This window comes from Drosophila rhopaloa, unplaced genomic scaffold, assembly GCF_018152115.1.
Source record: "Drosophila rhopaloa isolate 14029-0021.01 unplaced genomic scaffold, ASM1815211v1 contig_178, whole genome shotgun sequence".
Lineage (NCBI taxonomy): Eukaryota > Metazoa > Arthropoda > Insecta > Diptera > Drosophilidae > Drosophila > Drosophila rhopaloa.
This window is the reverse complement of record NW_025335059.1, coordinates 6,123,987-6,151,853: the sequence shown is the minus strand read 5'-3', so window position 1 is coordinate 6,151,853 and position 27,867 is coordinate 6,123,987. Positions and strand designations below refer to the sequence as shown.

At 37.7% G+C, this 27,867-nt stretch overlaps 4 protein-coding genes across 6 annotated transcripts in view; 2 read left to right on the top strand and 2 right to left on the bottom strand.

Moving 5' to 3' along the window:
* Window positions 1-27,867, top strand: part of LOC108037169 — a 61,833-nt gene that overhangs the window by 3,120 nt on the left and 30,846 nt on the right. The window lies entirely within an intron of this gene.
* Window positions 9-25,839, bottom strand: LOC108044662 (mediator of RNA polymerase II transcription subunit 15). 3 transcript variants are annotated; one of them, XM_044458849.1, is made up of 9 exons: window positions 25,748-25,839; window positions 5,373-5,881; window positions 4,406-4,965; window positions 2,977-3,082; window positions 2,486-2,904; window positions 1,251-2,047; window positions 990-1,195; window positions 777-919; window positions 9-719 (listed from the first exon to the last, which is right to left on the bottom strand). In XM_044458849.1, the coding sequence occupies exons 1-9, from the start codon at window positions 25,797-25,799 to the stop codon at window positions 167-169; spliced, it is 3,345 nt and encodes a 1,114-aa protein (XP_044314784.1). In that variant the 5' UTR covers window positions 25,800-25,839; the 3' UTR covers window positions 9-166. The 3 variants fall into 3 exon arrangements, with proteins under 3 accessions (XP_044314784.1, XP_044314783.1, XP_044314785.1); XM_044458848.1 differs by having other exon boundaries at window positions 2,486-3,082; XM_044458850.1 differs by lacking the exons at window positions 2,486-2,904; window positions 2,977-3,082.
* LOC108045771 (testis-specific serine/threonine-protein kinase 1) lies at window positions 6,412-7,853 on the top strand. The gene is made up of 2 exons (XM_044458851.1): window positions 6,412-6,579; window positions 6,640-7,853. Exon 2 carries the CDS (start codon window positions 6,694-6,696, stop codon window positions 7,600-7,602), a length of 909 nt encoding a protein of 302 aa, XP_044314786.1. The 5' UTR covers window positions 6,412-6,579; window positions 6,640-6,693; the 3' UTR covers window positions 7,603-7,853.
* Window positions 22,210-22,911, bottom strand: LOC123037565 (U-Kazal-Dg21.2). Its single transcript, XM_044458853.1, has 2 exons — window positions 22,509-22,911; window positions 22,210-22,444 (listed from the first exon to the last, which is right to left on the bottom strand). The coding sequence occupies exons 1-2, from the start codon at window positions 22,897-22,899 to the stop codon at window positions 22,395-22,397; spliced, it is 441 nt and encodes a 146-aa protein (XP_044314788.1). The 5' UTR covers window positions 22,900-22,911; the 3' UTR covers window positions 22,210-22,394.

The following is a 27,867-nucleotide window of genomic DNA, read 5'->3' as shown; positions in this document are numbered from 1 at the left end:
GTCAGATTTTATTTTACTATAGCTATAGGTATGTATACAGTTGCATTTACAGCTAGCTATTTACAGTACTTGCTCGCTAAGAATAATTTAGGGGATTATACAACCAACTCGCAGACGAATTTCTCATTACAAATATGGCAAGCTCTTCATCCTTTCCAAAGAATGCTCATTTGCTAGTATTCTTGATGGGCATCAGTTGTCCAGTATTTCCATCGGTTTTAATCTCAATTACCTCCAGTTTTTCCACGCTTACTTTTGTGGTTTCCCGCCCGGTTTTCTCAGCCTCCTTTGTTTCCCTCAAACTTTGCAGTTTATCCTCCTCTTCACTGCTTTCAGGAGCAGTTGGTTCCACTTCGAAATCAATCTCTTGATGTGGTTGTGGAGTGGAGGACACTACGATGGGTTTGAGGACATAGGATTGTGTGTCCTGGGTGCTTGTGGGTGCCATTATAGTTGTGGGTGCTGATTGTTCATAAGTGTCGTAGGTTCCACGTTCTGATATGTCATCTATTTCATCATCGATCAGCAAATTTCGCTCTGAGCTTTGCTCATAAACCTGGGCATTAATTCCACTACCATGTTTGGGCTCGGGCTTATGATTTTTGGGCAGTGATGGAGTGGATGGAGGATCAACAGGTTTTTCCGCTTGTTGCGTAGCCTTGCGCTGTTTTTCCTGACGCATCTTTTCCTCCATTTCTTGGAACTTCATGGCCAGGTACCTGAAGTAGATAATAGATTATTAAATAATTACTTATTGAGTTCTATTATTATCTTACTTATCCACAATGGGTCCATTGTAGTCCTCGGGAAACTTGGGGTTAAAAGGCAGTATGTACTTGTAAAGTCGCTCGTTTAACACATAAAGTTGCGCAGTCGTAGAACATTTTACATTGAACCACCAGTCGCAGGTCAGGGCAATCTAAAAAAAATCGATTCATATATTTTATAGTTGTTCCCGGCTGTTCAAAGAAATTAAAATCGTCTCTTACCTGACTGAATATGGTTCCGTTGGGACAAAGAAAAGATGCCTTTCCTCCATTGAGATCACAGTAATGCCAAACTTGGCAATTGGTTTCCGGGTCCCCAAAGAATCCCTTATATCGTTGCTTGGTGCACTCGAAACTGGTTTGAGGGATCTTCTCGTAGTTGGGATAATCAATGCCGGCTCTTCCTGTACTTGGTCCAGGATGTTTATCTATATAATGTTATAAAATTAGGTAAAATAACATATTTATCAAATAGCAACCCACTCGGTCCTTTTGTTTTAGCAACCGCCTCATTAGCCTCCTCTGATCCAGTGGACGTGGAGTGGTGCTCCTCTTCGTTATAATCATAGTCCTGGGAACTGGGTTTGTGCTCTTCGTGATGCTGCGGAGGATTTGCCACAATGGTTTGGGTTTGCTTTAGGTTTTGCAGTATGCGAATCAGTGTTTTAATGGAGTTGTCGATGTTGTCGGGAGTTAAAGTTTGTGGTAGATGATTGCTGGCCTGAAGCTTATGAAGAATTTCGGCCAGCGATGAGGTGCGAATATCAGGTAGCTGATCCTCATCCTTTGGGATATATGCTGGCGTTAATGGAGGGCGCTCATGGGCGTATTTGAAAACTGGTTTTAGTTTAATGGGTGTTACCGTCGATGGCTCTCTAATTGGTAACTCAGGGTTCTGGGCACTGGGGGGTTTTCCAGAAACGTAAACATATTTTGGCGTAATCTCCACCGTGTGACTTGGAGGGGACGGACCCGCTGGCGCCGGCGTGGTCACGTAGATGGGACGCCTGGTGGCTTTGTAACTATGCACTGGCTGCAATCGAAGAGTGGGCTGATGATTGTAGAGAATCGGTGGGCGGGGTGTGGAAATCTCAGGATGCAGTTGTGGCGCAGGCTGGTGCTCAACATGTGGGGCTGTTGTGGTCACCAGGATGTAAGCATGCTGCGGCGGTGGATGCGCCGAAGGACGCTCATGCTGCGAATGCTGCTGCTGGTCCTCTTCCAGCGATTGTCTCGGCCCATCTATCAGATAATCAATAAACTGCGGAGGTGCTGGGGAACTAAAAAAATTATCAACGTTTTAGGGAGCTCTTTTGAGGCACTTTATGATTGCCAAGCGAAAGGTAGCATTGGGTAAAAATGTATTTGCTTGTAGTGGTATGAATCTTGATTTATGAATTTGGGAACAATACTAAGCCCCCATTCAAATTCTTCTTATTAATAGCAAATATTTATAATTAGAAACTTAGTACTAAAAACAAACAAATTTGCTTCTAACCCTCATTCTGGGTCAGCTTCTTGTATAAATCCCATCCTTGTGTGCTTTGCCAAAATTTCCTTTACTCCAAGCACTCAAAAGAAAATACATTAAATTTGAATATATCGAAATTTGCTAATTGGAAGATTACTCATTTGTATATAACACCCTCAAAGTTCCCATCATAAAGTAACCTTTATACTATATTATCCTTGCTCCTCGCTCCAAATGGACGACTTACCCAAGTGGCTCATCCTTGGCGATCTCGTGCCGCGGCGGCTGTGCCTGCGACTCCGATTGCAACTGGGTCTGGGAGTGCGACTGCTCTTGGACATGGGCCATGAGGGCGCGCAGCGGGATGTGCAGCACCTGCTGGCCAGCAGTCGCATCCGGCCTTACGTACAGGGCATCGTACTTGTTCGGGTGATGGGTCTGAGTCTGGGGGTGATGGTTGTGGTGTGATTGCTGGCGGGTCGGCTGATGGGGATGCAGATGGGTGTGTTGTTGGTGGTGGCTACCGGCCAGTGTATTGCTTTGTGCTGGCACCACCGGATGTGAAAAGTCGTAATTCTGCTGCTGCTGCAGATGCTGGTGTTTTTGATGCTTCATGCGCTGTTGTAAGTAAAGCACATATTTCTCCTGGGGCGTCATGTGCGGATGCTGCTGATTAGGATGATGGCCAATACTTGTCGTGGACGGACCCATGTTGAAGTAGCTTTCGTATTTACTTACATGCCCGAATGTCGGTGACTTTTGATGTATTATCAATGCGTTTTTGGAGGATGTGGTGGCGGTGACTGCGCTCGAATCGGGAATCGAGACGGAAGCGTAGCCAATGCTGTGGGTGGGTTGTCATGCAAAGCGGTTATGGTTTCGGTTCTAAGCGAAAATGTCATGGGGTGTTAAGCTTTGATTTCAATTTGCTTTTCTATTATAGAAACTTATGTAGGTCTGAGATTTTTCGTACCTTTCTGCCTCTTTGCCAAGAAAGTGTAAAAGCTTGTAATAATCATTTAAATTGTAAATTACGAGCGATATCCATATTTTCTGTAACACTTTGGCTAACGTACTATTTTTTTAACTTTTATAAACAGCTGAGAGTGTGATATACTCCTTTTTCTACATTTGAAAATAAATATTTAAATAATTTAAACTTTAAAAAACACCTGAAAGCTTCCACATGTTTGATAAAAGCAAGGTGGTTGTAAAAATCACCGCTGATTGGCGTGTTTTTCCATTTCCCATCCCATCTCCAGATAACGATTGTATGACAGATTTTTGACCTGAGCCCGCTGGCTATTTATGACATGAATTTGCAATTTGGCAATTACTACAAGAGCATGTGGAGAGATACATGAGACACTGGCCAGGTCGAGTCTCAGCCCACTTTTGCCCACTGGCAGTGCCTCCTGCTGTACATCGAACGGCAATTGGAGTCGCAATCGTTGTCGTCATTGATCTTACGTCACCACCACTGCAGTTGCAAGACGGTGACGAAGTGCATGAGCCGGATTCAGAGTTGGAGAAGAGCGGACGGAGCCAGAGATTGTTGTGGATTGGGTCCGGTGCATTTAAGCAATTGATTTTTCTGCCCAAGGGCATTTGGATGCAACAGCATCCGTCTCTTACGGAATCCCTGATTCAGTTGCATGTGGTTCAAATGGAAATATTTTAAAGATTCTGTTTCACTGAACTGTGCTACACTTTTCCTACTTAAACGCTCGACTTCTGAATTGAATTGAATTTATATATAAATATTTTCGTGGTTGCCAGACCAACAACGATTATTTTTGGCTTCTCATTAATTGGATAAACGATTTTCTGGAATGGTCATGCTTTACAATCTTTTGAAATGAGTTACTAAATAAAATTGGTGAGATAATTGTTTCAGTGGCTCATGTGAACTTGTTGCCAAAATACAGATGAAATGAATCTAGTTTAGAGGTAGCAGCAGTGGCAACTTTTTTAATTTGTATTCGGCATGCAATATTGCAACTTCAAGCGGAGCACCTCACGATATATAAGTGGGCGTGGTTGTGAGAACTGCCTATCAAGCAGGTGATGGTTTCATTCCATTAGATCAGAGCTTGACTTACATTTAAGCTTTCGCACCAGAGGTTTTCTTTTGGGTACAAGACTCACATGTAACAAGAAATCTTACCTTGGATTGTTTTGCACTTGCTGGTGCTGCTGCTCCTCCACCTTCTCCTCTTCAGATCCATGATCCTCCTGCTGATGCTGCTGCTCCACTTCCTCTCCCCTTTCCTCATTTTTCAACTCCTCGCCGGATGACGATGATGAAGGCTGTTCGGCTGAGGCAACAACTCCGTGTACATAATCCGTAACGATTTGTGTTTGATGGGAATTTTTGTAGAAAATTTCTGGCTGCTTCAGGTTGCTTTGGATGTTGTTGTAATTGATTGTATTGGAGGAGCCCGGTTCGCTGCTCACTGGCGTATAAATAATGGGTATAAACTGTCCCGGCAATGTGTTCTGCGCTGTAAATGGCGTTAAATTGATTTTTGATTGTTTGGCTCGCTGGCGCTGCGACTGGGATGCCACCAAGCCCGGTGATAGTATCTCGAATTGCTGTGGATGCTGTTGCTGGTGCTGCTGCTGGTGGAGAAGGAGGTGGTGTTGTTGTTGTTGTGGTTGCAGTGGATGCTGCAGTTGCTCCTTTGGCGACGGCGGCAGCGGCGGAAAATGCTGCACTGTCTTGTGCTGCGTGCGTGTAAATTATGAATTACGTGATTATTTATGCTTATTTATGACCTATGAAATCAATTGTAATAGAGAAAAATGGGAAAACAGCCAAGTACGCTTTGCATACCATCGCAGACCGTTTTTCGATTAAATAAGTCTTATAACTAAGAGATTTTGTAGATGACGAAATAAATATGTCATGCTATAATAAACTTGGTCGAGAAACTCCCTTCTATTACTTTACCGATAAATTTAATGTTTAAAAAAGATTAAACTGCTATTTTTATCAGGATTAACCCTGCAAACCAGGTGCAATTTGGCATTTCAATTTAATACTACCACTAATTCTTAAGATTTTTACCTTAGGTATTCCTAAATATACTTATATATACCCTTTTCAAGGGTAAAATTACTTTGTGACTTGCCTTATTCGTCGGATTCAATGGCTTGTAGGCAATAAAAGTTGCACCCGAATCGGTTATAGCCTGCTGCTCCTTAACATGACCAGGTGGTGGATGTGGGGGCGCATGAGGATGCGGATGCTGGTGGCCTCCAATCACCAGAGAGTGGTACACCTCGCCTGCTCCCGACTGATAGTGCGGCACTGGTGGCGGATGCGGTGGTCCGTGGTGGTGCGGATGGTGCTTCTGCTGCGGCATGTAGGCCACTGGCACGGGTATCCTTCCAGGTCCCGGCGGTGGTGCCTGCAGCTGTGCCCCGCCAGCCGACGACGAGTGCTTGGTGGCATACTGCTGATTGATGGGCAACTCGGGGGCGGGCAGATAGAAGGCCATGTAGGGTATCAGTCGTCGACTTCGCTCCGAGGCACTCAGCTCAGAGTCACTGTTGTTGTGGCTACCCCGGGAATTTCTAATGATTTGAGCGGCTTGAGGGGCTGAACCAGTGGCTTGACTTAAGGCCAAAAGGCTGGAAACTGTAAACAAAACAGATGTAAATATTAGTTATTTTGTTAACAAATCAGATTTCTCATATTCGTTTTTTTTTATAAATATCTTTATAAACTTTTGATGTATTGGAAATACACTTGGACTGAACTGGCTTATTTATGGTTTCTGTTTGTGGAAGTCTCATCAAAACTCATATACAAACTCTTAAATTTCTGTTTGCTTATGCTAGCAAAAAACGACATAGACTTCCAAGAGTTTAATAAATGTTTGTTGTTTTGCAATTAAATGCTTGAATTGCGTTTTACCCTTTTTTCTTACGGTTTATGGTGTACTCCCAACTAAAATAGAAGGAAAACAAATTTTTTTATTTATTTATTATTAATTAAAATTAAAATAGAAGGAAAACAAAATTTTTTTTATTTATTTACTATTTTTAAACGTCAAAATTTGTTCAAAATCAAACTTTAAAAATACTTGGCTTGAGCAGTCGTCAAGATTGCTTTCCACAAATAATTATTTTTTTGTGTTTGAAACTCAGTAATCCGTGTTCGTTCAGACAAAATTCATGTCGACAACAATCGTAGAAGGTCTTGCGTATATTTTTATATTTCTTTCACTCTCCATAACGTTTGTAGGTATTGTCAAAATTTCTGGATCCGAATTTAGTAAGTTAAATACACACAGTGGCAATAAATTATAGTTTGTGAAATCAACCAAATTAAGGGTAAATATGTTCGCAACATTAAATCAAACCATTTGCTAATGCCACCATCAAACTGCCTAGTTGGAAACACTTGGAAGTAAAAATTACACGCACGCCGAGTACTCGAAAACCACCATGTCCAAATTTAACTCTAACGCTGGGAACCGCCAGTTAAGTACACGCAGCTCGGATGTGGATGCATTGGCTCAGCGGGGCTACAATGTGGGTCACAAGATCGGCGAAGGATCGTATGCCACGGTTATTACAGCCGGATATGCTGACGATGCCGGACACGGCGTACATTTGGCCTGCAAAATTATCGACAAGGCTAAGGCGCCCACTGATTTCGTCAACAAGTTTTTTCCGCGCGAACTGGAGATCCTAACGAAGATCGATCACTCCAATATTATTCAGATCCATAGCATCCTGCAGCGTGGTCCGAAGATCTTCATCTTTATGCGCTATGCGGAGAATGGAGATTTACTCTCGCACATCAAGAAAACGGGTCCTATCGATGAGAAGCAATCGAAGATCTGGTTCCTACAGATGGCCAAGGCATTGAAGTATCTGCACAACCTGGACATTGCCCATCGGGATCTCAAGTGTGAGAACATTCTGCTCTCCAAGCGGCTCAACATCAAGCTGGCCGACTTTGGATTCGCTCGCTATTGTCGCGACGATAGCGGCCGGGAGATGAAATCGGAGACGTACTGCGGATCGGCTGCCTACGCCGCACCGGAAGTGGTTTGTGGACGACCTTACGATCCAAAATTGGCGGACGCCTGGTCCTTGGGTGTCATCCTGTTCATTATGATGAATGCCAAGATGCCGTTCGATGACAGCAACTTGACCAAACTGCTGGAGGATCAGCGCAATCGCAAGTTCGCCTTCCGCCGGAAGCTGCAGGATTTGATTTCAGCCCAGGCGAAGGCAACGGTTTCGGTGCTGCTGGAGCCAGATTCGCATGCCCGCTGGAATCTGCGCGAAATCCTTAACTGCGCCTGGTTGCGATCCATTGAGGACTCGCAGCCAGCCACACCCTAAAAATGATTGGTTGGAAAATTGGTTTTCAGGTGGTTCCGAAAAATGGCTGCAATTTTACAGCAGCCAGAATCACCAATAATTGAGAGTCGAATAAGAACTCGCAGCGAGCGTTGATTTCACAGATAGGTGTAAATTGATGAGGTATCACAGAAATTCACTGGTATTTTTCAGAAGGAGAAAGAGCTCTGCTTTCTGGAACCCGTCATCCATATTTATATAACAATTTTGTATGTTATTAATATATAACTAAAAAAAAACAGTTTGTTTTTATCAAGAGGTAGTAAATACTCATTTAAAAAGATAAAGATGGATTTATCTTCTTCACTGTTATTGCTAAATTGTAATGCAAATATTTATAAACTTTAGAGGAAAATGAATAGAATTTTCTTTTGTACACGTTTCAAAAAAAAGTGTGCGTGATTGTTTATGATTGATTGATTTTCTCAGACGATGTGAACACCTGCACAAGTGAGGTACTTACAATCTCAATATTAAAAGACAAATTCATTCCAGTCCATATTGTGCAATCGATGCAGACCTTACAATTAAATGACTTGGCTGGTGCAGAAACCCCGACCCAACGAAGCTTAACCACAGAAACCAAGCAGCGCTGTCATAACCGTAAAAGAAAAACTATTATAAAATAGCATTAGGTAAATTTTCAAACAAATTTTTCTTGCATCTTTCCCCACTGCATATGGCTAACAGCAGTTTGTTTATCGTGTGCATTGTTGGCCACACTCTCCGCTTCTGCTGGCCGTGTTTAGTGAGCCGTGGCAGTCGGCAGAGGCACAAAAAACATCCATGGGAGGAGCCCCATCCCCAGACGACAGTGGAAAGAAAGACGGCAGTGATGCGCCATTGATTCTGGGATAAATAAGGTATTTAGTATAAAATTGGGGGAAAAACGGGGATAAGAGTAACAAGAATTTTAAAATATGGAAAGGATTTCTGTAAATCAAACGGATAAATTCGTATGAGGTATTGCTTTAAGAATTAAGCTAAAAGCTCACACAAACTACACTAGTTAACTATTAAAAAAATTAATCTTTAATTAGTGTATTTTATTTTAGTTTTATTACGTTCAAAGTATAAACTTTTAATGAACAATTAAAGTTTATTATTATTGGCCCCTAGCAAATTAATGCAAGGTTTATTAAAAATGTTTGTTTACCGACAAACAAAAAGTAGTAGTGCTCTGACCCAATATTCAATTTTTAAGAATGTAGTTAAAAAAAAGTTATATGTGAAGTGTGTTTTTTATGTCTAATATCTTTAACGGCCAAAGTCATAAAATTAGCTTAAAGCCTACTCATATTATTTTATATTTTTTCATGGATCAGTTCAAAAACTAATAAGTAATTTATTATTTTAGTAAATTAATATAATTACTTGCTGCTTCCATAAATGTGCTGAAAGTACAGTCAACAATGACCAAAGATCAAACATAAATTTGGTTTGGATTAATTATGTCAAATGGATTGTTTTTAGAAAGGACACAAATTCTTTGGGATCTCATCAAAATGTGTTATAATTTGGGGGAATTAATTTTGTGTTAGTCTTGTTTAAGCCGTGCCATGTGACCAATCACTGTGGAACATAAGTAATTGTGTGATTTGCTCGTTTCGCCATTCCTGGCCTGTTTGGATTGGTTTGGCTTGGCTTGGCCTGGCCCAGCTTTCGTGTCCTGTGCGGCATGTGTTGCAAGTTGCCATGCCGACCAGCAATCTACAGACTTTGGGTCCCGGGCCACGACATCGACGGTCGACAGTCGGCAGTCGCCAGTCTCACAATAAGTGTCCGAAAGTTCGAGCCAAATCAGAGCTGTGGGGCAGATAATTTGCATTGGAGAGCGGGCCGGCCGGGCTTAAGTGGCAACTTAGATGCAAGAAAGGTCTGTTTGTTGCATGTGTGACATCAGGGTTGGGGAGCAGAGTACTCACTGTACAGTGCTTCCACCCACTGCAGTGATGGAAATTATCTTGGTATATAATTGCAAATAATAATTTAATATAGACATATTTGTAAAATAATATGACATTTAATTTCTTCAACACATTGTTGACAATTCAAGTTAAACTAAAGACGTTTAAAAAATATTTAATACCAATACTATTTTTACCCAGGTAAAGAACAGTTTTGTTGTCCCCGTTTCCTAACATGACGATAAACGAATATTTCTGTGTTTATTTGATCTTTCGGTATGTCATAGCTTGGTTCACTTGCCAGTTTGTTGTTTTCTTTATTGTCTAAAGGAGTTTTCATTTTACGACTCTTTTTCATGTGTTGGCCAGCCAGCATCTACTCCGCACACCTGTGCGTATGCGTAATGCAATTTTGCATTAATTAATATAAGTTGTCTGTGTGCTTGCATCCTGCCTGCGGGGCACCAAAATGTTTTGCGATAGCTCATCTGCCATCTGGCTGTACCCAATTTCCAGCCAAGAGTCGCTCCCAAGTGGCTCGTATGGAATTAATTTTGGGGCAACGTGTCAGATTTATGCTGCTGTCCCCGACAGTTGCCTTTGAAGCTGGGGCTTATTAGATCTGCCTTCCAACTTCCGGCTGAGGTATAAATCCTTTGAAAAATTTTGCATTTGCCTCTCGCATATTGCTAATAATTTTCTTGTATTTGGCTTTGGGATTTGCAATGGAATCAAGTCGCAAATGGAATTGCCAATCACACACTGAGGGGAAAAGGATGTCCAAAATTAGGAATAATCGATTCAGATTGGTCTATTTTTCGAAACCTCATAAAAAAATGGATACAAATTTTGTCATTTTTTTATCTATGAATGTGTTTGTTGATGTTCTTGATAATAACATCTAAAGTAAGATTAATTAAGCGGAAATCAAAATATAGTTGAGTTAATTTAGAACATCAAAAACATTTGACTTCGAGAGCAAATGCTTGACTTAAACTTTTGTTTATCCAATACAGACGCACGTGTACGTAATTATTATATTTAATTATAATTAAAGAATATTTATTTAATTTAATTTATGTCAAAAACTCAGAACCAAACATGTCACGCTGCTTTTTATGTTTGAACTCTATTTTTCTGAAAATTACTCAATGCATAAAGTTTCCCAGGCTGGCTAATATAATTGTTATTTCTTTAACAGCATTTTTAGACAACAAAAAATCACGCGATGTGAACAGAAGAGGAAGGAGGAAGTGCCTATCCTAAATAAACTTGTCATGGCCAACGCCACACCCTCAATGCGTTTTCAATTACAATATAAATAGGGGAGTGTGGTAGAATGTTGAAAATGCAATTAGGCGGCCGCGAAAACAAATAAACGCAGGCAACAAAAGTTTGAGAATGATTTCTGATAGGAGGAGAATGGCCAGGAGATATTTCTCTGACCCCTCTGGGTATTCGACTTGTTATCGTTGTCATTTGGATGCCACTCTCCGAAAATTCGCACATTTGAACCCGTGGGTTTTTAGCTGTTTTGCCCAGTTGTCAGTTGGTTTATGGCCAAAACACATTAAGCGAACCGCATAAAAACATTTTAGCCGCAGTCACAGTCGCTGTTTTTGGCCCCCCTCTCACTACTGCCCACTGAAATTCTAGTTCAATTCGGGAGAAGCGCTCCCAAAAATGTTCGTGGTCAAAATCAGAGAGGCGGGAATATACAGATACAGATACAGATACGGATACTGATCAGGCCATATTTGCCAAGCACTTTTGCATGTATTTTGCATAAAATTTGCAAATGATTTGTTGAGCGCTTCTTATTTTGTGCAATTTTGATGCGATTTCTGGTGGGATGAGCGATATAATGGGGTTGAGTGAAATACAGGTGGACCAGACATGGAGTACTCTACTCACCTGTTTGGGTTAATTCACTCGCCCCGGAGCCAAACATTTCACGCTTTTTTGACATTTCTGGCGCATAATTTGATTAGATTTCGAAACGTCGAGCGAATTGTTTTGGTCACTCGACTTTACGGGAGGTGTGGAACGTTTTTAGAGTGCAGCAGTGTACATACTGTCCGTTGGTGGATTGTTTTCTAATTTGATTTGATTTGATTTCGGCCAGTGTTTTGTGGCCGCCCCGGTATGCGTCGCTCAAATGCAATTAAATGCAAATTTATTGCGTAAATATTTACTTGAGCGTGAATGAATTTTAATTTTGTCATCGCCTCGACCATTTCCATTAACCGTTTTGCCACCCATTTCTAATTTAATTCGCTGTTGTTTTGGAAATGCTTGTGGCCATCGCATCATCATCAGCTGCCTGAGGTCGGCGAATAGTGCACGACGCTAACTGATTTGGCTGGATCCACCGATCCGATTATTGTGCCACTCAGCCCGCGACTCCAAATTATAATGGCCCAAACGATACCACTCGTGCCTGTGGCCATTTATGGTCCAAATGGTAAAGTCGCCCATGTAAGCCCATAAACTAAAACTATAAACTCCACATCTGTAAAGCAGGCATTACACGAGTCGGGTCCAAGAAGTCAAGCTCAAATTGCTGGCTGTCCGAGCTGGATTTAAGCCAAAAAAAAAAAGGCGCATGGCCTCAAATTTGCCTTCACTTACGTTTTTGGCCAGAAGACAAATTATAGAGGCCGTAAAATGCAATAAACCAATCGCACAATTTCGGGTGGTCCAAATATTAGCCAACTAAAGTGCGAACTAAATTGCTACTTCTGTTTCTTTATGTGGATTGGTTTTTGAGCGATCTCCCATTGTTTAACAGTAAAATATTTAAATTACCTTGCGAATTTGTTTGAATTAGGTCGGAGGTTAAGTTGTTAACCCAGATATTATTTTCTAATAATAAGCTAGTCGTAGAAAGTTACATTACATTTAGTTTTATAAGATGCTACCAAAAAGCCTTGTTTTCAGTTTTCAAATTATTATTTTACTATCTTATAATTAGTTTTCGGTCTCGGGGTATTTAGTTTTTAATTAAAAATAATCTCATTTTAATATATCCTTTTACTTTTTTTTCCCATAGATAATCGATTTTAAACCCATTTATTTTAGTTCACACTAATTCGAACTAAGTGAAATGTTAAATCCATTCTAGCCACACCAATCGTGGGTAATTCGCCACTTGCAGCAGTTCACACCCCAACTTCTGTCTTTGGAACTGCCCACAATGTTTTATGTCTTTGCGTATTATTTGTATCCATTGTTTAGGTTTAAGCTCGACCTTTAAGTTGCATTCAGGTAAATCGCTGAGAACTTGTCTAGTCCATATATCAAATGCATAATCAGCCAGAACAAACATCCGCTTGGGGCGAAGTTGTAATTTGATCGACGGAATCGCTTTTACAAATTCGTATAAAATAATACAAAAATATAAACTTTTTTGTTGCGCTTATATTGTTATTTTCCACGTTTTCCGCTCGTCGGTGACGACAATCGCGACAGAAACAGAAAAAGTGAATGGGTTTTCCTTCCATTCCTTCAATCGGCTATCGCGGTTCGTTTGCCAAATGTCGCAATCTGGCACTGGCACCCATTATAAGCATTTGAACTGTGTGTTGACGTTTTGCGGACAGCACAGAAAACCAAAAAAAAAATTAACCGCCCATTAAATAAACATGGAAAAACACACCCCTCTGACACCCGTTTCGTCTTAGTTTGTGCATCAAATCAAACTGCGTTCATCAAAGTCAAAATCGTCGACCACGTTTGTCGACCGGGAGATTGGAGAATTGGTTTGCCAATCACCAAGACTAAGACTCGAATTTTAACCCCATCATTGCAAAATACATTTATAGCTTTACTCAGGCTACGATTTTTAACGAATTAAAATTAATTAGACCTTTAATTAACTGTAAAGACATTTTTTTTTCTAGAATGTAAGTAAGAATGTAAGTAAGTATAATTTATAAAAACTAAATCTAAGACAATGAATTCAAAAAATTAGTATCAATAAATAAGAATTAAAATCTTATTTAAGCCAATTTTTTACAATTTGTGCACAAAAAGAAAATTTCTTTATAAAAAGGGAAAAAAGTCGACATGGAATAGGGTTAAACTCTACAAACATTGGCAATTTGTATTCAAGTCTTGGGTTAAACTCCTCTACACTATTCGCATTCCAGTTTCAGTCGTCCAGCGATCCATGGAAATGTTTGGCGAAGTAATTGTTATCATTGGCCGACCGTTAATTGTATGGAAATGGTTGAAAATGATTGTTACACTTTCTGCATGCATTTAGTTAACAAAATTTGCACACTCATTCCGCCTCCTTCATCGGTCAGTTGCATCTCATTATAAGATTTACATTTCACGGCCAGGTTGGCAACGAAAAAAACTCTGCAAAGTGCTTCCTCATACACAAATGTGTTTCCTCAAATGGGAATTGGAAAGTAATTGGTTTTTTCCTTTAGCTGGCACTGTTTTTTATTGCCTTGCCATTTACCGTTTGGGTTAGACTTAATTTTATTGATTATGTTAATCTTCCGATTTTAAAACTCAAATTGAAGGCCCAAAAAAAACACTAACAGGTGGGTGAATTTATAGGTTCATGTTTGAAACCCCCAATTAACATAAATAAGAACATTTCAGATAAAGATTTCAATTTCGATTTACGAGTTTGTGAAGTGTGTTAAATAATTTACCCGTATCCGGCTAAAAGTATAAAGTTTTACGATTAGATCTGAGTATATTGTAATAAAAACTTAAAATAATGGATTTCACTGTTGTTAAATTGACTCAAAAGTTTAACTATTTCTTTTTGTCAACATATGTTTTCAAACGTCTAAAATATATTATAATTACAAATAAATGCGTTGTTTTGTTAAGATAGTTGGATAGAATTCTCCTCAGTAGTAATTATGAGTTAAAGTAACAGCAAAATATTTTATGTGACTGACTAATTCCTCGTTATAATATTTATCTAAATTATTTGCCCCAAGGCTGCCTAAAATTGAACCAATAAATTTGTCTCCCACACATTCTCCAGGCATTCACATTGCCACCGTTTCTTGGTGACCCCAACGCTTGACCCTCTCTGTCTAGTTAAAAAAAAGACCACATCCCAGTGTGGTCCACGGGGCGTATGAATCACGATTCGAATTTCTCGGTTGGCTTATGACCCACAGCACAGTCGCCACAGATCCGATATTATTTATGAAGGCTTTCTCAAAACAATCGCAATAGTTAAGAATTTCTGACCTCACTACAGTAATTGTGTAATGAACTTCTATAAAACAATGCAGAAATATATCCAATGTTTGCCATTGAAAAATGATTACGCAAATTAAATGTAATTTATTTGCGCATGCAACAAAGTAAAAGCTACAGCAAATGGCTCGGAGCTGATTGTTATCACTTGAAGCTCAGCCAAGCCAAGCAAAACAAATTTAAATATAATTCACTTACAACTCAACAAAAGCCGCTAACAAAACTTATAAAAGCCAGAAATGGAAAATCTGTAACATTGCATAAATTAAACAACAGACTGCACAACTTCAATTTAGTGTTTTATGGCCACGGATTCGATCGATTTGCTGCGGCGCTACAGAAATCAAGCGATCGATCTGCGGTAAAAAATCGATCGGCGCGGCAAGGTCGACCAGCTGCCGATGGCTGCTAAATGTGGTTCGCAGATCTCTAGTAGATCCGCCAGCGATTCTCCAGAATCAACCATCTGTACTGTGAGAATTACGTAGAATGAAACTGGCTTTAAAGAGCAGAATTTTAGATATCCTTAGATTCATAAAAAAATTCTCATCGAAGCGTAACAATCGAAATGCAATTTAATAAAAGTTATTGTATATGATACTACAAGCTTTTATTAGAATAAAAAAAATATCACTTTGGATTAAGAAAAGTTATATACTTAACTACAATCTGTTCAAACAATAATACCCTCAGCAAGTTAATACAAATTGCGGTTGGAAAAAATGGTTTCATGATTTGTGTTTGCTTGTGGCTCTGTTAGAACACGGTCAAATAATATGATAGAAGGCGGAAATTGGGTGCTGAGGTTGTTGGAATAAAAAGCATTAGGAACATGACGAGGCCGCCGCCACAACGATTACTAAATGGCAATTAATCCCGACCCACAGACAGAATTAATCGTTAACTACCAGAATTAGTTGTCTTTGTGGTTCATTGTGTTGATAGAAACCAGTGCAAATCGGGGCAGGTAAAAACAAAGAAACAGAAAAAGTAAATCTTGTTAATTAGACCGTCGTTAGTCACGTTTCAGAGTTTCTTTTGGCGGCCCTGCTGGGTTGGGCTGACCAATGAAAATCTATAACTAATATGGTTCCAGTTGGAAGGCATTGAATGTCATAATCTATATCACGAATTCGTAAGAGCGTGCTTCAAGCAAAGGCAAACATTGATGGGTGATTACTAAAAACAGGAAAGGGATTTACCTTTTAACAACGAAAACGAATTAATAACGATGGTCTGGGTATTAAGAAACACAATTACATATTGATTCTTGTTTTCAAAATCAAATGTATTTTAAAACAAAATTAAATTGTATATGCACACTAAAATTCATTCATAATATGGCATAAAAATAAATTATACTTTTTTTTACAATTAATAAATTATTTATTCTTTTAAACATATTAAAGCCAGGTCGTTTATAAATTTCTAACGAATTGTATATTTATTTTTAAATGGTGTTGTTTACTGAACGCTTTTAAAACCCCAATCATAAATAAACACCAAGCAAAACAAGTCAAAATTTAGTCTCCATTATATTCGCATAATTTAAAACTCATTTATCAGACTCATCTAAACAAAAAGACAAGCGATTAGCTGCCGAAATTCTAGTCAGGGTTGAAACAGGAAACTAATAATACCACTTGTCTCGGGGATTCCCTTGCTAATCAATTTTATAAATATAGTTTTGGGCTGTGCGTGAGTGAATTACAGAACCACAAGTGCTCTCTGACCCAAAACGGTCAAGGCGATTTCCACTTCCAATGACCATCACGAAATGACCGAACAAAAAAGATACTGACCCTGTGCACTTTTGCCCTGTGAAAAACTTGAAAATCTCCCGCAGACAATGGAGAAGGATGGAATTCAAGCTGACTCACACCAAGCCCATAAATAGTAGTTTAAAAAAGTTTGACAACAGTATTTTTTTTGGCGTCTATGCGAAGCACTTTAATTAATTACTCTTGAATTCAGGTGCAGTTTATATAACATTTTCAAACCTACCCATTTTTGGTTCGTTTTTGCGTTCCTTGGCTTAGCAAATATCGAAATCGTTCCGGCTGAATTTTTTTTTGGTCTTAACTATGGCTCATGCCAAAGCGATTGTTGTCTCAACTAGCCAAATTAATTGGCTTAATTTGGAAGCTTAACTTTACTGGCCGACAGCTTTTTTCTAAGGTGTTAACAATCGTGTTTGCATGTTGGTTTATTGCCAAACAACTGAAACATTTATTCGACTATTTTAGAACTTGAATGGGTGGCCAGTAGCCCAGAAAGACAAAAGGGGAGCAAAATGCTTTGCTAATCCAGTAATCCGTACATAATAATTAGCTTATCCGACCGAAGACCTTCAACTTCATCAATTATTTGATAAATATGCCTTTGCAACTGGTCCAGTTTTAATTGCAGTCAATTTATGTAAATGTTGGCAACTTTACAGCACGATTAACCATACCATTCCAAACCTATTTCGTTAATTACATGGAAGGGTTTCCTCCAGGGAAATACCATGATATTTATTTGAGTTTGGGTCAGTGAAAGAGGTCAGATAAGTTTTGATTTGGCCTTAATTTGGTTAATAAAGACCCCGCCGAGAGGCGAACAAATCTTTGGGTAAAAGCGGCTATAAATTATCACCCGCTAGCCGCACGATCAACCTTGACTATTGTGGTTGACAAATGAGTAACATCGACAAATTAGTGACTATCGGAGATTAATTACCACCACATAAAAGCAAGAGTATTCGAGCACCTAATAAGTGGATATCAATATCAGAGTCACAACCTGAAACACATAAACTATTAGGTTAAATTAGATCGGTATCACATTTGTTCTATTTTGGCTGACTTTTTAATTTCTGACAGTTTGACATCGAAAACGAAATATTGGTCAATCTGGAGCTAAATTGCGTTTTTTGTACAGCAACAACGTTGCTCTGAATTACTTTTTAGCAGTTGGCGTGTCCAATTCGTCATGCGCAATGCAACGGAAAATGTAATTGAAAATTACCTCAACACTTGATTTGATTTTCCTGCTCAGTCCAAGACTTTAAATATGTGTTGGTATTATGATGATTCAATGTTTCGAGTTATGCTTATCTCAATTTTGATGAATATTGGTATTATTTGCTCATAATATACAAAGTTTTTAAGAGATTTAATTTGTATTTCTATCAGCTTTAAATGTAGTCTCGTTAAGACAAATGTATTTTGCATATGTAGCAAGTGAGGTCACGAGTATTTGAATGAATCATTTTAGTTATTTCCTCTATTGACTTTTTAACATATTTGGTTAAATATTTCCTTGAATTTAATATGATCAAAACACGCCCTATTTAGATTTATAAAATGAAAAGAATAATGCCAAATGTTTAAATTTTATGATGATTTGACATCAGGTTTGATGTTTATGTTTCAATTACCTGAAAAAGGCGTGCTTTATAGAAATATATTAGTTTCCTAATAAAAGCTTTTGCCAAGCCGAAGTCAAATGTCATTAGAAAAATTAAATCTATTATACTTTTGTAAAGGAAATTAGTATTTTCATTTAATAGAGTCTATTTGTTTAAAATATTAGAAAGTTTTTTGAATTACTAGCTGTTAAAACACAATAAACAATTTTAGGATCGGCAGACTGACCATTCTGCATTTAATGAACAAATTAAATTGAGCTGTAATCATTTAAAAATTGCGTACCATTAGCTACCGAGGAAGAGTACAAACCCTGATCCGATGAATGAAAGGAAATTCCACATTTGATTGAGCCTGCATAAATTCCCTGTGATTACGATCATTACATCAATTGAATACCAACTTTCAAACAGTTAACCAATTAACCTGTTCCATCCCCAAGTCGCATCCCCAATGATGAGTGCCGTCTATTGTGTGTAATTTATTTGCAATAAGACGACTATTTTGTGCAATCAGACGTAACAAGTGCACTTGGCTATTAAGACGGGTTCAGTTCATTTTTAACCATATTTGTCAAACCGCCGATTTGGCTTGGCTTTAATCCGAGTAATTTCATCTATGCAGGTGCTGGGATTTTTTAAGTCTTGAGGTTTTAATTTAACACGCGCCACTTGGCCCACAAATATTCGTTGCAGCAGCTGTTGAAACTTTCACTCTGGTGGGCCAACTAGTTCATATATCACTTGCTTGGTAATTAGACCACTAATTAAACCCAAATGCCAACACTTCTTGGCCCAAAACTGGGTGGTACAAAATTTTACTAAACCGAACCGAACCGAAACTTTAACAACAAACAACAATGCCCAATTATGTCATACTGTCAACTGTCATCGGGCGAATGAAAAATGTATAAAGGCATCTCCAGACGCCGGCTTAGTTGATTAAAATACTCTTTTTAGGGAGTTTTGTGATTGTCGTGAACGCATTGTAAAATCAGACTATATAAAGTAGCTATAACTGACTTTTATGCTTTATAAAAGAAGATTAAAGATTAATCCGTGTTCTTTTTAATGTAGTGGGTAATAGAATAAAAGAAAACAATGTATGTTTTTAATAATTTGTATGAATTAGTTTGTGAAATGTTATCCCAGAGTATTAATTACTTCGTCTAGCCGGAGTAAATTTGGTTCCTCGTTTAAGTTACGCACGAGTCCGTCATCATTGCACTAAGTATATCAGCAATTTCTTAGTTGACTCCAGGCTCAGTTACAGTTACAGTTACAACGTCAACAATAACAAAGGCAATAACAATGGAATGCCTCTTACCAAATGCGGCGTTTTGTTGGCATTACACATCATCTACTGTCACCCCACCTTACTCCACTCTACTTGCTCGTTTTAATAATCATGAAAAACATAGTCTCATGTGTTGACATTTTTCATTTAAGACTTTATTTGGCCAAAGGCTTCGTGTAGTTGCCAAAAAAAAACTTTAAGCGAGAAGCTTGGGGGGTAAATAGTAATAACAAAATGCGTGTAATAACCGAAAAATATTCACACAGTTTACACCTAAGCAATGTTTTTTTTCTTTATACTCCATGCTGGTTTTATTCAAGGCATCTGCACATGCAATATTTTCGCTTCTTATTATTTTGTGGCTTTTGCTTTTAGCCCAGTTTTTACGGTCGTGTGAGGTAATTTAGGACTGGGCTGGCTTGGATTCACAGCGGGTATGCTTATTCAATGTTTTGGTTATGATCTAATATGCCACATAGCTTAAATTGAATAGTTTTTCAAATAAATTGAGCACAGAATTTAAAATAATTATAACAGTTTAATAAAAATTAATACACACATTTTAAAGAGTTTAAAAATAACTAAGTATGGAAGAGATGAATAAGCTACTTTTGAATTCGTTTATAATATTAGTTTCCTTATAGAACTTTGAATCAGTAGATGTTTTTGTTTTCCAATTTAATTGTTTTGATATATGCGAACTTTAACTTGAATAACATTATATTTTTCATAATTCCGCTTAAAATAATTTGTATCGATTTTCAACTGGTTTCGTTAGCGAAGATCAAAAATTTTAAGTATGTTTACGACCATAATTTATTTTGCATATTTTTTCCTGCTATCTTTTATTGTTTTAGTTTCTCTTAAATAGTAATAAGATCGCTTTTAATTAAAATTATAAAGTGGAAGCAAATAAACAAAATATTTTTGTTTATTACAAAATTAATATTCAGGAGGGAAATAAAAATAAAACAACCATTTCATTTAATTAAATTTGCAAAATTGTAAATTAACTCAAAATATATTGTGTGTTATTTTATTTACAAGGTTTTTTTTTCAATTCGCAGAAAATATTTGTATTTCCACTTTTTAGTCAGCCGAGCGATTAATTTTCCCCTGAATTATTATTTTGTTTTTCTTATGCAATTTTCGTATGCGAATTTACTCTGAACGTGGTTATTACACGTGAACTTCTTTGTTTGTTAATTAGAGAGCGCAACAAATGAGTTTTGAATATACTCCGTTTGACTTTCAAATTTTGTCATTAGTCGAGATGAGACAATCAAAACTTAATGACCTAAAGATATTACCGAAATTAAAAATACATTCTTGGCACCGGTTTTTATTTCATCAACCGACGCGACCCCCGCACAATGACAAAAGCCGAAAACGGGACCGTCCAAATATTGGTTAGAGAGAGATATATAAATCAATTATGTTATTATCGAAGGCGTCGAACAAGGCGTTGAGCTTGTTTAGCTGTGGGAAATTTGCATTCGAGAGCACAGAGTAGTATGTCTTCCGCCTGTGCAAAGGCACTTGACTTGCAGTTCGCTCCTTGGACAAGTTGATAACTATTCGGCATGGGATTGTGTAAATTTGCCAAAGGCCATAAAACAATCAAATCCATTGGGTGAAAAGTGGATGAGAGACTTCGAGAGCGAAAGACTTTACAAGAAATGCAAATCCAAATGAAAATGGAAACAAGAAAGGAGGAGACATTGCGGAATGCATTTTTAAATGCTCTTGCAAACGAAATAGTGCTTTGATAAATTATTTAAAAATTGTATTCCTAAACAATACTGTCTAAAAATTAGAAGTATGAAAGTGATTTTTATTTTAAATTAAGCTAGGCCATGAAATTAATATGAATTGATTTGCGTTTTTACTGATAATGCTCTAAGGGCCATTTACACTTCAAATTACCTTTTATTAAGACCAACAATTCTAAAGTTTTTAAGAAAGCTTCTTATAATTTGATTAGATATTAGGATTAATTAAATGTGTAACATTTTTTTCTTTAACCAATTTTTAAAGCTAAACCAACATAACCAATTTTCGTTTAACCAAAAGGCTTGTAGTAATAATTATACCCTCAACTAGGGTAAAATGAAAAGTAACCTAGGTAATTCAAATGAAAGCAAATCTGTGGGCTGGAACTGTAACCTGGACAGATTTCGATGGGGACTCGGAGGAAAATGTTGCAACCACCTCTCTCGGACATCGCGTAATTGCGAAACTGCCCCGAGGACATTGGCGCTGCGGAGTTTCTTTGTGGCTGCTCAAATGAGTTTTGCATATTGCAAATGCAAAATTTTTCCTTAATTAAATCCGATCAATCGCGGCCAATCAGGAAGAAAGTGGTGGAAACGTGGGCACTGGAAAAGCCAGACAACATTGAACTTGAATCGCTAGTCAAAAGTGGCTGCGTAAAAGTTGTGCAACTTGTAGTTGGCCAGTTTAAAACATTAAAGACATGATTGCAACACATCTGTGCAACCAGCTTTGCTTTTATTTTCCTTTATTTTATTTTATTTTGGCTTGCAGTTGCTGTGTTGAAAATCCTGTTTTTGGTCAAGGCGCTCCAAAAAAATTGGGTTAAATCGCATTTAGGGACTGAATAGTACGTGTCATGTCCGGTCAACGCAAAAGTTGGTTTAGGTGCTTTAATCACTCAGAAAAAGAAGTTCGTCTACTTGTGTTTTAAAGACACAAAAATTGAAGTAAAAATAAATAGTAAATATAATAATATAAGCAATGACTGAAATTAATTTATTCCCTTTAGCTTTTATACTAGTTATTTGTTCGCATTGTGTTTATTTTGTATTCATATTTTGGACTGTTTGTGTCATAAAGCGACCTGCATTTATTGCAAATCCTTAAATGGGCTGTCTAAAACAAAACAAAATATATGCTTTAAATAGAATCAGCCAGCTGGTTGCTCAACGCATTCTCCGACCGCAAAATAGGAGTAGGCTAAATCAGAATAAAACTCAAGTCAGTGAATGATATTTCTCGCAGATTCAAGAGTTTCACTTACGCCTTTCGTTGGTGCAAATATAGTTGCGCATTTCGCACTCATTGCTAAATGTAATATACTCCTCCTGGAAGATCTGCGCACACACCGGATCGTAGACATCCGGACAAATCTTTGTGCAACTTGGCTTGCAGATTTCTCGTGTGGTTTCGACCAGCTCCGATCTTCCACTACTTTTGCGGGAACACTGTTCCACTTTCAGCAGACACTTGTTGTGGAACACGTGGCAACGTTCGTCGCCCATGGCCCAAACCAACTCTTTTTCATCGGAACATTTGTACTGCACATTGCACCGGAAGAGGTCACCCTGTTGGGCTTGGGTGGTGGGGCACCCAAGAAAGACGAGCACGAAGGCCAAAGTCAAGGTCAAAGTCAGTTTGCTGCTTCCGTGCATCTCGTTCGCTGATTAAAATATGGAAACTGAGGTTCTCTAAACCACTGCTGGGAATATTTATACGATTCATCCCAACTATTTGCCATTTTAACCTGCTTCGTGTTGTCTAGGTCTTCTTTGACCCAACAAAATATTAATAACTGTTTATTAATAATACATTAACTTATATAATATAATAATATATATAAAATATAATAAAAATAATAATATTAAAAATCCTAGTATGTTTATGTTTTACTTACTGGCTAGAAATTCTTTATAGATGAACGTTATTTATATTTAATTTATTGATCACAATAATATATAGTCATTAAAATAGAAATCAAAATGTCTCTTTAATATGTACAAATTTAATAGAACATTTTAATAAAACAAAAAATAAAATAATAGACATCAGGGCGTTAAAAAAGCCTTTTTGTAGCTATTAATTTTGTTTAACCTTTTTAATTTCGAACAAAATGAATTGCGGGTTAAACCCAGCTTATTGTGTAGCGTAGCGCAGATCTGATACTTTTTATAGCCGGCAATTGAGATGTAAGATAATCAAAAGCTCTCTGACTTGCTGAATATTCTTGGAAATATTCGCAAATATGAGCTTTAATTGTTTTGATTGTTAATATATTATTAAATGTTATCTGCGTTACTCTACAGTTCACAAGTTATTGACGATTTTAATAATTACTCTTTATAAATTAATGTTTGCAACTGAAGTTAAATACTTATTGTCTTATATATTTTGTTTCAATAAAAAGAAATATATGTTGTTCTATTTTTTTTTTTTGCCGAAATATAATGAGATGTTAACGAGGGTTAGCTGTTTTTAAATCTGGAAAGTGGCTCAAATGGATCCGGCTCGGGACGGAACTCTGCCTGCTTTCTATCCATTTGAACATCTTATTATGTCAATTATCCAATTGTTAATAAAGTCCACGTACGCTGCTGACCCGCAGCTGTGGATCAGCGATCGGTGAAATGTAAACGGCGAAATGAGAAGCGAAACGAGAAATTCGCGTTGAAATCATTTCAGAGTCATTGACACAGACAGTGTCCGCAAAATTGTAGTTTTTCTTTTCATTGTTTTTTTTCGGCAAACATTTTACTTTTTCTTTTAACGCCCCTAACTCCCACTCTTTTTTTAACATTTTTTTTTCCTCTATGTGGAAGTGAAAAATCTTGTTTTCCCGTGCATATATATATCCGCAGCTGGTTGTCTGCCCCAAAGCAAATTTATGGACCTTCAAATTGTGGGTCTGCAAATATTAAGCACCGCAGAAAGTTGACAAAACTTGCAAATTATGTAAAATGTAAACTGTTGGCGGCAATTAGTGAACTTGGGCCGAATTTTGTTTTTTTTGGATGCCAAATGAATGACTGTGATGACTGTAATAGGTTTTTGGCCATTAGGTAAGCCAAGTTGCTCGCTTTTAGGAAGTTATTAACATAATTGCTCCGGGAAGTGTGTGTTTTCTTTTGAGGATGGTAAATTTTTTTCTCATCCTCTAGCGTGTCATGCAGTTCGAAATATTTTGGACGAACTTTGCCCGCTGCAGGTATTTTTTACATGGATGCAGCATTCCAAATTCCGAAACATCTGCCCAATCTCCCACGAAGTCACTGCCAGACAAATGCACACATTCCTTGCTCTACCCTGATGGGAAATTGCATTTTCCACTGCAAATGCCGCGTACTCGATGTGGAGCACGTTTACCTCAACTTTGCCCCATGGATTCAACTATGGAACATTCATACATCCCCGAATCCCGTGTTCCGTACTCCGTACACCGTATTCCGACCCCCATCCTCCATTTCTCATTCCCAGGTCGGCGTCCAGTTTAGATATCCACTTGGCGCTGTAATGCACCGTCACCGAATGCCGTCAATGTTGATGGCGATAATAATTTGTATGCCATTCCATCAATACAAGGCTTTCCATAGATTACTCTATCGATTGAACAGTGGAACTGTCATTGTTATGGCGCCATTAATTGATTTACATCAATAAAATAAAATGATTGTGTTAAAATTGACCATGACACAACCGGATAATTATTTTTGGGTGGATTTTATTTGAAATGTAAGATTGAAAATGATTTTTATAGCGAAACTGTTATCATTATCTGAATTTGTTTTGTGCTATTTAATTTTTAACGACCTCTTTAAAGTGAATTTTAAGAAAGGATAAATATTAGAGTTTTTCATAACTGAGATTGTAAAATATTTAAGTATATTTTGAAATGGCTCTTTGACTTACAACTCCCAAATAATTAGTTATTTGCATTAAAATGGTAGAGGAAAGGCAAAAACATTATTACAATTTACATTTACAGCCATCAAAATTTTAATGTCCTGTTATAAAAATATGAGTTAGCTGTGGAGTCCACTGTGCGGATAATCCGCACAGAGCCCGACGGACGTGGATGAATCCATAGCGGATCCATCACTTCGCGTACTTTCGCTACGATACACAAATATACATAAAACGCAACTTTCCGCACGTATTTGGGATTTCAGACAGTGTCGCATCCAGGTATTTAATCTTCATTTTCATATTGTCAACGGCAATTGATGGTCAAAGCCCCGCAGCCGCAATGACTGACATTTCGTAAAGCAATGCATTTTGGCACATCGCGTTTTGAGGGGGAGTTGGAATCTCTGTGGATTGCATAATCTGTAATATTTTGGCAGGCTAACATAAAACGACATTTTTTTAGTGCGATTCAAACGACCTTGCTCCCGTTCAGTCACCCAATGAACAAAAAAACGAAATGGAACCGACAAACTGGTTTCTATCGATTCTAACTAAGTTGGCTTAGTGGTAAGACCGGGTAATTTAAAGATCTGCACTTACCAAATGCCAATGGCAGAAGCCAGTCGCTCAATCTTCCCTTGGGGATCCGCATTATTTTCCTCTGATTCTCTCACTTTCAATTATTTATTCAGTGTCTCGTATTCCTGTTTGGTTTATCGCTTAGTGAAGCATATTTGTTAACCAACTGAAAGCATTTCACAAACACCAAACAACATTTAATTAATTAACTTGATTTTGTTAACGACAAAAAAACAGAAATTTGCATAGAAAATATTTTGAATATATAGTTCTAAGTAAGGGGCGATGCCTTCTTATCTTATGACTGCATAAATTAGTTGTGACTACAACGGTGACAAAGAAAAGAATACTTTTTGTTTTGAAAACATTTATGTTTATTTTTATTGTAGGGTAATTTCGAGGAAGGGGAAACGTGTCTACAAAAATGTTTGGGAAAGGTTTTCTTTTATTTTTGAGTGAAATTTTTGAGATTTCAGCTAAGACCCAATTAACATAGATTTCTTTGTTTAGTGTGCAATATTTTCTACAGCCTATGCAGATCTCATATACATTTGATTTTTAAGAGATGCTCTTTTCATTCAATCTTTAAAAGAAATTGGGGCATAGATCTAGATACATTTGAAAGGGTCATTTGTTTTGTCTGCGGTCACAATGAACCTTTTTTTCCAACTTGTTCTACTTCACTTTTCATAAGTTTCACAATTTATTATTTGTCATTTTACACCATATGCAAATTTTGTATAAGAATTAAAATTTCTGGTTTTTAGCCAACTTTCACATATCGAAATATTTGTCAAACACCCAACGGGTTTATAATGGTAACTAATATTGACAGTTCATAATTTAAACGATTTGTCTCTGGGTTTTTTTCGGGCAAAAAGAAAAACAAAAATGTTTTTTTTTTTATGATTTGTAACAAACGAACCGAAAAACGGTTATAGAAAAAGCGATGCGAAGACAGCGAAGCGCGCGAATTTTTTATACACGGCGCATGCGCAACGTTCCAATTGAAACTGAATGTGGTTTGGCGTCTGCGCGTTTGTTTATTTGATCGCTGGCGGCGAACTGCTTGCATTGACTGTTAGCACTGCTTGCCGGTTGGTTTCTCTTTTATTTAAGCCATGTCTCTCTTTTTTCGAGACAATTTTACTCTTTTTCCCAGCAGTTTTTGCGACCACAAGTCGCGTGCTTTGGTGACTCACAATGATGAAGGGGATTTTCAAGGGGGGCTTTGGCTGATTATATTGCCTTAGGTCAGGTCTCAACTCTGCTTTGTTTATACTACCTTTTTCGGTCTTGCCTTTAACTACCGTTTTCGCTGTCTTGCGGCTTGTAATAAAGCCATTAGCGAACAATTACCAGGGTGACCATCTTATTATGCTTAAATTGATTTTGGCCTCTGGGCTTGTACTGGTTCTATTTGGTTTTCCCATTTGTTTGCAATTCCTTTCACCGATCTCCGTCCTTTCACCTTTGCACTTTCTATCGTTCGGAAATTAACCACAAAATATGATCAGCTCATCCCAAACACAATTATTTACAAAATTTTCAATTCAATTTTGGTAAGCCACGCGATCAGATTGAGTGTGCAGAAATTACCCTATCGCAAAAAGTTAAAAACAGGACAGTATAAGCTTTAAGTTTAAATATTATATAATTTTTTAAAAATTCAAACTTGCTGATATTTTCATATTTGGTTATATTTCAGATTCATGTCTTCTTGAAAATGTCCTTATGAAATAAATAATTTTTTGGTTTTGTGTAAAAACCAATGTCTTTAAATGCATAGAGTATCTAAAGTTTACATTTCGCAAAACAAGTTTTTCTCTTCTCCATATTTCTTCTTAAAATTATGACGGTGCTGTATTTTTATTTATTGGCGAACCACTCCCATTGTTCGGCTACTGTACAAATTAATTAAAAAGTAAAGTTATAAATTACCTGGTGAAATTTCATATTATAGCGTTACGCGCATTGGTCTGGCCCATTGACTTAGAGGCGTTAACACACCCGCATCCATGAGTCTCTATATTTGGTCTGCTTTCAGTTTTATTTATGATTGTCGCTCACTTCCCAGCATTTACATAATTCGCCAGTTTTTCAAGTTCGGAAAAATGCAGGCGAATCGGTTTCAAGTTTAA